The sequence below is a fragment of the Priapulus caudatus genome, unplaced genomic scaffold, assembly GCF_000485595.1.
Source record: "Priapulus caudatus unplaced genomic scaffold, Priapulus_caudatus-5.0.1 Scaffold477, whole genome shotgun sequence".
Classification (NCBI taxonomy): domain Eukaryota; kingdom Metazoa; phylum Priapulida; class Priapulimorpha; order Priapulimorphida; family Priapulidae; genus Priapulus; species Priapulus caudatus.
Window position 1 is genome coordinate 7181 of NW_014577538.1, and position 11639 is coordinate 18819.

An 11639-nucleotide genomic window follows, 5' to 3' on the forward strand; every position below is an offset into this window, starting at 1 on the left:
ATTGCAATCGGACGCCACCACTCACTGCTCTAGCTCGCTGCAACCTCTACACAGTAGTACACATATTCCATTGTACACGCTAGCGTCCCCCGTACTGGAAGTGCTGCCGCGGCCGACTTTCAATAGTCTCACGGCTCGTCAATGCATTGTTACTTTTTTTTGCTCTTGTTTAGTTGATCACGAACGATTAACATCGCTGCCTTGGTAGCAACAACTGAACAGCCAGATTGATCAAGGATTTTGATAATACTCTGATCTACATCTTTAGTAATCATCTATTAACACAATAGACTTCGGGTTTTGTAAAGCGGTCGGGTTCTATACACTTGACTCACACTCAGTGAGTTGAGAATGAATAATAATATCGTAGTTATATATAAATTTTAGCAACAAATAATATACAAGTTATAAATAAATTTATGAGTAAAACAATATATGTTATCCTATATTCATGATAAACGATGCTACTATATATACGTATATATTATGCATGTATATATTCAGAAAAATTCACATTGACACGACAGACATACGTGCATACGTATGCGTGTATGCTTGCACATTCTCTGCTTCTCTTTAGTAAAAGCCCTGTGACCACGTCAAGGTAAGAAGCAAGCACAGGGATTTCTTTCCCAGAAAGAAACCCTGATGTCAGGAGAAGTGCAACAATATTTGCCATGCGATCATAATTTGCGGTCTTGTAAACTCGCCTTCAATAGTTTATATATCTGGCCACTTAATTTACTGAAATTTTCGTGATATGGCAAATATTTTAAGCCTGACATCAGGTAAAGAAAGTACAATCAATGTATGCAAAATATTTCCTAGTACTAGACATCTTAACTACGGTAATTCAGATAAGCTAAGTAAGATACATTCATTGTAACAGTGCACGATAGTTGCCACAAATGTGCCGGGATGTAGGGGTACACTACTGCCCAGCCAACATTTAAGCAACCACCCACACTGCTACGATTAATTGAAACATGAACAACCACGCATACAGTGAATGTGATGGTCTTGTTCTTGGGAATGCGCCTGTGTTAATACAATGCAAATTAGCCCGAAACAAGTAAAATATTGTCCGACGGGAAACAGCATCAGAGCTGACATTCCCCACTTTCACAATGTCAACGATTTTCACGCTATCCTTAGGCAGAGTGCAGACGGGTGAATCACACATGCCCCGTTTCTATTAGATATGTCACACATTTAGCATTTGGCATATAGGTGGACAGTAAGTCAGCGAGCAAGCCAGGCTTTTTACGGTGGCATGCAATGAAATATTGTCACCCGCAAAATGAAATCACGCATTCTTCATTTGCATTAGAAATTTAAACTTTAGGGTGCGTGTGTGTGTGTTTACGTGTGTGTAGTATGTGTGCGCCGATGAGTGTGTGGGGGCGTGTGTGTTTAAGTGTCTGTGTGTAATGATATTTATCTTTGGTGGCAGAATGTGTGGCCATGGCAAAAATTGATTTTAAGCCTAACCGATTAGTTCTTTGCCTCGCAACTTCGTTCGTTCGTACATCCATCGATTGTAGAGTCGTTGTCCATCTTGCTGGTCGATGTCCTTGCAGGTCTTTAGTGTAGGTGGATCCTCATCAAGGGCGATTGTAGCGACACACAGCTGACTGGGCCACACTGGCAGTACTGGCTGTGCCTGTCGCGCTCTCACTTCCCGTTGTATCATCGCTGGCTGGTTTCATACGAGTAGCTGCAGGGTGTCTGTAAAATGTTTATGTTTATGTTAATGTTTATGTATTATATATTCTATATTCTATACAACTCATGTCAATATGCCAATTAATTTAATAAATATTTGACAGTACACTTACACCAGGCGTCCAATCAGTTGAGCAGCTTTTGCCACATTGGCGGTTTCCTTGATGACATAGTGGCGGTTGGCAACGTCGATCGTGTGTGCGAGGTAGTCGGCAATGTGGCGGCGGTCGATGTCTCCTAGTGTTGCTGATGATGCAGTTTCTAAAGATTTTCTTACTTCATTGCAGGTGACGATTGGCATATTAAATCTGCAAAAAAGAGATGTATTGAATTCAGAATAATTCTACCGTGAGGCTTATACGCCTGTATGGTAGCTGATTAAATACCAAGTGGGTATTCTATATAACGCACTGTACTGACTTTCTGTTATAACTACACATTTCGACTATACTTCAACTTACAAACAACTTATGCCAGCATAAACAATAATAATAATAATCAACCAGTGATGGAGATTATGCAAAAGTGTGTAATCCAGTAGCAAGTCATAACAACACGCACGAGAAGAACAGAGTGTGATCCAGATTATACATCTACAGCAGAAACTGTACATGTCAGGATAGCTGTATCACTAACTTCTTGTGCAGTCTTGCGAGATCGTTTGAGGCATTGAATAGCTTGGTCCCCGTACTCGAAAGGAAGAAGTACGCGTCGTCGTCGCTGCTGAGATTGTACTTGCCAGGCTTGAGAAGGTTGGGGCGAATCTTTGTGTAATATGTGTGGAACCACTAAAGAGGGAAATAATTAACATTTAATTTTAATTAGGATTTAAATTGAACAGCACTTGGTATATTTCGAACCCATCCCATGACGGTTAACGTTTTCCGAACATTCCAAGAACATAACTCTCTCACCAAGTAATGCCCATTTGGCTTATGACGTTACTGGATTTGATACTTTCCATCTCTTGTTCCTCGTCAAGGGCAAACGTTGCAAGTTGAGTTGTAGCCGTCTTGTGCTCCTTAACGCTGATGATTGTGAATTTCTGTTCATTGTACGTTGTCTTAAGCCTGTCATTCCATTCTTCGGTCCTCATGTTCATTGCAACTCCTAATCATTCAAACCAGTAAAAATATAAACCAAACACATTGTACGTTGTCTTAAGCCTGTCATTCCATTCTTCGGTCCTCATGTTCATTGCAACTCCTAATCATTCAAACCAGTAAAAATATAAACCAAACATTTGCAAAGCATGAGGTTGTTGCTACAATAGGAAAAAATTACATGCTGACATACATAGCAATAAATAAAAATAAATAACAAACACACAAACAACAACCAAAAAATAACAGAAACCGACAATTAAAATTGGATGAATGCCAAATGAGAGATTACAAAAACTGATCAGGAAAATAAGCAATTACCTCGCCTCTGGCAGTGGCTCATGATAACTACAGCCTCCAGGTACTGTGTTATAAAAACTTGTTTTCCTTCTGTGAGTCGATCTTGGGCTGCCTCTTCCATGGCGGTGATGAACGCTGGTCGGGCTACACGGAGGATTCTTCTGGGTCTTCTGGAGGTCTTCTGGGGTCATGGCGGTTTTTTTCATTATTTGGTCGTATTTCTTCCTGTTGACTTCTTTGGTGACTCCGCGAGATATCCCTTTCCTCAGGTGGCACAGGCAGCTCTTTAGGTGTTGCAGATTTTCATAGAGTTGCCTAGTAAACATCCACAATATCATATAAGAAGCAGTGTGAATAATTATCACATTATTTATCACATACATATCTCGTAGCAACAATCAAAATGCACCAATGCTAAACACGAGATATTTCATAGACATGTTTACTCCACCGCTAAACACGAAATATCGCTATATGTGCTTACAATTCCCTATGTAACCGTGTCAAAAAGTTTGATGAATCATAATGGTTACAGTCTAGGTTACCCCCGTGACAATACATAAGTTGCCCATATTAATAATGCCACCATGATACTGCGACCATGATAAGCCATATAACGTAAACATGGCATTGTTTGTGAATATGCATCATGCAATCACCGCAGAATGAAAACGCATGCGATAACTGAAATGCAATTGTTTGCCTTGAGACATTTTGGCTAAGCTAAACAAATCATAATTCTAATATCAACACAGAGAAATAAATAAATTTCTCCTACTTGTCGGTTTGGTAGAGATCTGTTGTTTCTGTGAGGTAGTCCAAATATTTTTTTATTCCCTTCTGATAATTTAATACGGTTTGGTCCGAGAGGCCACATTCCCGAATCTTGGCGAAGAATTCCTTGGTCTTTCCCACGTCCTTCAAAGTCTTGATGTCGAACTTGCCAGGATTGATGTAGTGCATGTACCTAAGTGTACAAGATATAAAGCACAACTAATATATGATATGAACATATATGTTATTATATATAGAAGATTGTAAACTGTTAATATGTTATAATACATGGAAAACATCATTAATAATCATTGTTACTAACATACCTTGCGACGTCTTGTATGGTTTGTGAGGAGTTGTTTTGCTTCATTTCATTCCGAAGGTGGTCTTCGAATCCAGCCAGGTGTTCCATGTCGTGACGGGCATACATTCCCATATCCTGCATTCTCTTGCGGCCGGCGGTGGACCAGTTACGGTGGTGTGCATCAGGCCGGAGGCGGGTGCTATAAATAGACCAGCATTGACATGCACTATGCATTTTATTAGACAATATTTTTGCAGATACATTAATTAATTATGGACTTTTATAATTATTATAAAAATTTAAATTACATTAAAACTAGTTGCATTAAAATAGAAAATTAATCATAACATCCATAATTGTTTATTGAATACAACCAGACAGCTTCTAATGTTAATTAAAATCTAACCGAATTAAACATAGGCTACGCTTACCATTCAGCATCACTTTGGGCGGCATCCTTAATGGTGTTGCTCTCGACTTCTTCATTCTCACTCTCACTGTCCGATACGATCCTTTGACGCTTGGTGCCTTGCTGTATCTGAAACGAAACTGGACTGGCGGGCCAGTGTGAGCAGCTTGGTCTGGCTCCATCTGAGGGTGCAGATGAAGCTAGAGAAACAGGCTGATTACCAGCTGGATCATTATCTAAAGGAGCAGGCAATGATAGAGGTGAGACGGTATGTTTAGCAAGGGGGGTGGGGGCATTAGGTTGACCTGTTACTTTATGCCCCAATGACTCCAAAAGAGATACCACCTGGAGATTCGTCATCACTCCATTGTTGCACAATGCAAGAATGTTGATGTAAGGGCTATTTCTCCCCAGAAGAAATCCGTTACCCTGTTATACTTATATATAGTAGTTCTTTAATTTCTAGTTTAGACACAAACGCCATAGCAGGGCCCTATCTCTCCTTCGGCCTTCCTACCTCTTCCCATCTACGATCTATACCTCACTCCTAACACATCTTACATTTTTTTCACCCCTTCATCATCTCTTATACTCACCTTTACATTATCTTACCAGGCACACCGAGGTCGAGGTCCGAGGTCGAGGCCAAAGAGAATGGTTGTCCGTCTACCTGTATTTGTCTTCTCGTTCTGCAGTCTTCGTTTTAACTACTATGTTACTGTTTATGGTTGGCAATAACGGCGCTATATCATAAACGTCTTTCATTTTTCCTTCCATCCAAAACTAGCTTTCACTTTTTAGGTTTCTTTGATGTCTGAATAACCGCATCATATTCTAGTATTACTACTATATATATATAGTTAAAGTAGTTATTGAGTTAGTAATCATGCAGTGTTGCAGTGGATGCGCATCAGAAATCATAAAAATATGTCCGATAATGGCATTAGTGTGCGCATGCGCTCTGGTAACGCTATCTGATTGGCTAATTTCTGGTTATATTCCATCGCGTTAAAGTAAGAACACGATAAATGTATTAATTTTTATTAAGCGTTCCTTCTTACTCAGCGTCATAACGGAAATACCTGTGAGTGCTATTGAATTAAGGCAAACCGCAGTGGCGTATCGGGTGCTCACCTCTCTTAATATAATCTTTATATGAGATTATATCTATAGCAGATCAGTGATCGGGTGCCCTGCTGCAAAATCAAACTATAGAATGCCTGCCAAGCCTCGCTTGTTTCTTCTTAAAACGTACGTCCTTTCTTCTGGCGGACAGCAGTCCGCATATCGCATAATAGCTCACTCCTCTGCTGCGTCGTATCTCATTACAAGTATAATGTTGCTGTTTAAGGCTGCCACAACATCAATCGTTCTTAGCAACAATTCAATAAATGCCTTACAATGCTATATAACACGTAGAATATTGTCGACTAGACCTATGTTTATACTCAACCGTCCTAATAACATGAAAATACTATATGTCTGGTCAGCTGCTTACAATTCCCTATGTAACCGTGTCAAAAGGTTTGATGAATTAATAATGAATTAATGCCACCATGATACTGCGACCATGGTAAGCCATCTAACGGTACAACATTGCATTTGTTTCGTGATTTATTGCATCATGCAATCAGCGCAGAATGAAAAAACGCATGCGATTAATTGAAATCAATTGTTGCTTGTAGACATTTTTGTAGTAAACAAATATAATTTCTGATATCAACACAGAGATAATAATCATGATATTGTTCTCTACTGTTCGTGTTTGGTAGATTTCTGTTGTTTCTGTGAGCCCTCAGGTAGTTCAAATATTTTGTATCCTTTCTTCGAATATTTAATATCGGTTTGCTTGCGAGTATGGTCCACTTTCCCGATATTCTTGTCGCGAAGAATTCCTTGGTCTATTCCCACGTCTCTTCAATGAGTCTTGATGTCGACTTGCCAGGTTTGAGTATGTCATAGTAAACTATTACTGTATCAACGATATTAAGACCACAAATTATATATTGACATGACCAGTATACATATATGTTTAATCTATAATTATAGTAAGATTGTAAACTTGTTAATATTGTTATATATCTAGGGAAAACTTTTACAATCACTTGTTACTAACCATCCTTTGCGATTTATGGTTTGTGGAGGAGTTGTTTCTGCTCCATTTCAATTCCGAATGGTGGTCTTCGAATCCATGCCAGGATGTTCCATGTTCGTTGACGGGCTATACATTACCATATTCCTGCATTTCTCTCTTCGCGGCCGGCATGGATCCAGTTACGGTGGTGTATGCAATCAGGCCGTGAGCGGGTTGCTAGCTCATAGACCGCATTAGACTCATGCATCTATGCATTTTTATTAGACAATATTTTTGCAGATACATTAATTATATTATGACTCCTTTTAATTATTATAAAAATTTAAATTACATTACTAACAATTGCATCTAAAATAGAAAATTAATCATAAATCATAATTGTTTATATGAAATACATACCCCAGACAGCTTCTAATGCTTAAATTTAATCAATAACTAACCCAATTAAACAATATGGCTTACGTCTTACATTCAGCATCACTTTTGGCCGGTCATCTTAATGTTGTTGCTCTCAATGTTTTATTCTCATCCTCACTGTCCGATTTTTTTTTTTTTACGATCCTTTTACGCTTGGTGCCTTGCTGTATCTGAAACGAAACTGGACTGGCGGGCCAGCGTGTTTTTAATTTTTAGCTTCATTTGATAATTTAATGATTAAACGTTGTGATATTCGAATCTGATTTGACTTTGGTTATCATATCATCTATAATTATATCTATTATCAGGAATCTGATACACTTACGTCAGTTTAGTACAAGTACTCACATATGGCGGGGTAGTAGTTGCATGTGATTATGCTTGTATGCTTGATATGCGGGTTACATGTCGACGACAACTTCGATGACTATACACACCTCGATCAGCTTCCAGCTACCCGGTTTAACAGGCAGAATAGACAAGCAATAATTCATTGTAAACTACAAATAACATAAATATCAAAATATATGTCTTAATTAGGCTGTACCTGTTCAGTCGCGTTCCTCATGCAGGATCGGCGTAGGTGGACGGAGAGGTCAGTTGCTGTGCCATGGTTCGCTTGTAGTGTCGATGTTCCCAACAAAATCTCTGTACACAATGAAATTTCTTTTCGTAACGGATATATCAGCTGTTTAGATTGGTTAGATTGGTTAGATTGGTTAGATTGGTAACCTCTCTGAGCAGTTAATGCACCGGCAAATAACCTCAGGGTGAATTTATACCCAAAGCCGAATGTCCAACAACCAATCAAATGCGTCGAAACCATGTAACAATATTACAAACTGGCTTCCTTGCCAAAATATACAAGCTACGACGCGCGAATGATGGTGTGTGTAGTTTGCCAAACAAAAATGGCTTCTTTGCACGGGAAAAGGATTCTTGTCAAAGTTTGCGAGTTACCGCGCGTACGTATTTAACGGGATATAATTAGATAAACAGTTACTATATTATGTATGTGTGTGCGCGCGCGTGTGTGTGCGAGTGTGTGTGTGTTCGGGTGCGCGGGTTTTGCATATATATTAATTCGGTTTTCAGAAAATACGGCAGGCACGTATATAAGATGGTACTTAGTTATTGCTCGGTTATACACGCGCGAACTCTAGCGGCGGCCGTACTCAGCCACGCACACGCACACGCGCACGCACATACACAAACATATACGATTACGTTACGATCAGGTATCAGGTACCTCGCAAACTTTGACAAGAATCATTTTTCCTTGCAAAGAAGCCATTTTTGCTCGGCAAACTACACACACCAGTACTCGCGCGTCGTAGCTTGTATATTTTGGCAAGGAAGCCAGTTTGTAATTGTTACATGGTTTCGGCGCATTTGATTGGTTGTTGGACATTCGGCGTTGGGAATAAATTTCATATTTTCGAATTAGAGTCGGGCACGCGCGTATAACATATATATTCATACCACGTGCATACCAATTATTTTTTTTAATTATTTTAACGGGATATAATTAGATAAACAGTTACTATATTATGTATGTGTGTGCGCGCGCGTGTGTGTGCGTGTGTGTGTGTGTTCGGGTGCGCGGGTTTCGAATTAGAGTGGGCACGCGTTTTTCATATATATTAAATCGGTTTTCAAAAGAGACGGCACGCACGTATATAATATATGGTACTGGTATATTATTGCTCGGTTATACACGGGCGAATTCTAGCGGCGGCCGTACTCAGCCACGCACACGCGCGTTTAGTATATATAGTAAATCGGTTGTTAGAAGAGACGGCACGCACGTATATAATATGGTACTTAGTTATTGCTCGGTTATTATGTATAATATATAACATACACGCGCGAACTGTAACGGCGGCGTATGCAGTAGAGTTCGTATTGGGATTTTTTCCTGTTTCTCGCACTTTTCGGTGAACCGCATCGTATTCAAATCGCTAACAAAACAAATGCGCGTGCTGTGATTTTAGAATTGGTGACAGTTGAATGTTTACCATATCAGGTGACTTCCATTCTGGGCATGCCCCGTTTCCATTAGATATGTCACACATTTAGCAAAATATTATATAATTATATGCATTCGTATGTGTTTAGCTGACTATAGCTAGACAACGAACCTGGCAAGGCGCAGGTGGGCAGTAAATCAGCGAGCAAGCCAGGCAGGAATGCAATCCCGATTTTTACGGAAGCATGCAATGAAATATTGTTATGCTGCTCTTTAAAGACGGGAAACAGCATGAGAGCTGACATTCCCCACTTTCACGACGTTGAAAATATTTACTCTATTATTGGAGAGAGCACACGTTGGGAAATCATGCATTTACATTAAGAAAATCAAATCTAGTATTATTTATCGATATATACTATTGTAGACGAACATTAATACATCTTAGGTGAATATAAATATATAGATAATAGATAGGCAAACTGCCTTAATTGTGAGCAAAGCCTTGTGACGTAGAAGGAAGGAAGAAAGGAAAGTCTGACTGTCAACATCAGTAACATATTTACGGAGCATTTTATTTTTAACGGGATATAATCACATAAACATTTACAATATGGATGTGTCCGTATAATATTCACTCAAGTGCGTCGCTTACATGTCTTAGTGGGATATTTCGCTGCAAGAGAAAGACGGAGAGGGATGCGAAGGTGGCCGGAAACCGTTTCACGATCTCGTCTCACATTACTGTCACGACAAAAGCAACAATTGACCATGCGTACCGATCATATACTGTATCTGTATCTGTATCTGTATGCTGCCCGCGAGGCACGGTTATGTTTAATTAAATTACAATTAAATACAGATTAACAATTAATATTATGCGACGCTTACATGTGTAATTCATACATATATATAATATAATATAAACACCACAACAAACCAGGCAGGCGCGCAGGGGGCACTCAGCCAGCATTTCCATTAGAAATATAAACGTTTATAAATGTTTATGTGCATGTTTATGTGTCTGTGTGTATATTGATATGATTATATATATATATATATTTTATTTTTAACGGAACATAATCACATAAACATTTACAATATGCATGTATCCGTGTGATATTTTCTACAAGTGCGTGTGCGTGTGCTCATACTCATGCTGACACTTTCATTGTAAGGGTTGGATCCTTACACGGTCGGTTCTCCTGGCCGTCTGGTAGAATGAAGCACCCCGAGTCGATCCCAGGCGGTCCTTATATACGCTGGCAGCCGTGGCCTTGCCTGGCTTGCCGTGAATCGTGGGTCGAGGCCTGTAGGTGAATCCTGTAGAATCCCGTAGAATGGCTTTGACTCGTAGGTGACGGTAGACACCTTACATCATTATGCGACGCTTGCATGTTTTGCACGTGCGCGTGTTATGTAAGTATAGTATGTGTGCGCCCGCGAGTGAATTATATTACAAAGTTTCAAGGTCAACTTCAGCAACATATTAGGGAGCATTTTATTTTTAACGGGATATAATCACATAAACATTTACTATATGGATGTATCCGTGTTATATTCACTCCAAGTGCGTGTGCGTGTGCTCATACTTTCATTATGCGACGCTTGCATGTTTTAGTGGGATATTTCACAGTAAAGAAAGACGGAGAGATGCGAAGGTGGAAACCGTTTCGCGATCTCGTCGGATGGATGTAGTATATATAAATATACAAATAATTAAATATATATATGTGTGTTTGCTTCTTTTCAGCAACAGAAAATAAATATATAATGAAGTAAATAATTGTTTGTTGTATTTTGCACGTGCGCGCGCGCGTGCGCGTGCGCGTGCGCGTGCGCGTGTGTGTGTGTGAACATCGTGAAAGTGGGGCGGCAACGTGAAGACGTACGTAGAAGGAAAGTCTTGAAGTCAAAGGCTGACTGTCAACATCAGTAACATATTTACGGAGCATTTTATTTTTAACGGGATATAATCACATAAACATTTACAATATGGATGTGTCCGTATGATATTCACTCAAGTGCGTGAATATGCGACGCTTCATTATGCGACGCTTACATGTCTTAGTGGGAAATTTCGCTGTAAGAGAAAGACGGAGAGGGATGCGAAGGTGGAAACCGTTTCGCGATCTCGTCTCACATTACTGTCACAACAAAAGCAACAATTGACCACGCGTGCCGATCATATACTGTATCTGCGAAAGTTAAGCGCTTAGCGTCACCTGCCGGCTATGCTGCCCGCGACGCCACCGGTATGTTTAATTAAATTACAATTAATACAATTAACAATTAATATTATGCGACGCTTACATGTGTAATTCATACATATATATAATATAATATAAACACCACAACAAACCAGGCAGGTTGTTGCACATAAATGTTTATGTGCATGTTTATGTGTCTGTGTGTATATTGATATATTGTCATATATTTTTTATTTTTAACGGAACGCGCGGTTGCGCGGTAGGTGCAATATAATATAAACACCACAACAAACCAGGCAGGGCGCAGGGGGCACTCAGCCAGCATTTCCATTA

At 39.6% G+C, this 11639-nt stretch overlaps 1 protein-coding gene and 1 long non-coding RNA gene across 2 annotated transcripts; both read right to left on the minus strand.

Annotated features, from left to right (window-relative positions):
- Window positions 1-1498: 1498 nt before the first annotated feature.
- On the minus strand, window positions 1499-2511 carry LOC106810836. The gene is made up of 3 exons (XR_001394070.1): window positions 2362-2511; window positions 1839-2033; window positions 1499-1728 (listed from the first exon to the last, which is right to left on the minus strand). It is a non-coding gene; the product is annotated as an uncharacterized LOC106810836 (long non-coding RNA).
- Window positions 2512-2871: 360 nt separating this feature from the next.
- LOC106810834 lies at window positions 2872-7872 on the minus strand. Its single transcript, XM_014814292.1, has 6 exons — window positions 7675-7872; window positions 4638-4744; window positions 4229-4405; window positions 3907-4095; window positions 3150-3443; window positions 2872-2931 (listed from the first exon to the last, which is right to left on the minus strand). The coding sequence occupies exons 1-6, from the start codon at window positions 7693-7695 to the stop codon at window positions 2895-2897; spliced, it is 825 nt and encodes a 274-aa protein (XP_014669778.1). The 5' UTR covers window positions 7696-7872; the 3' UTR covers window positions 2872-2894.
- Between the last annotated feature and the right edge of the window lie 3767 nt (window positions 7873-11639).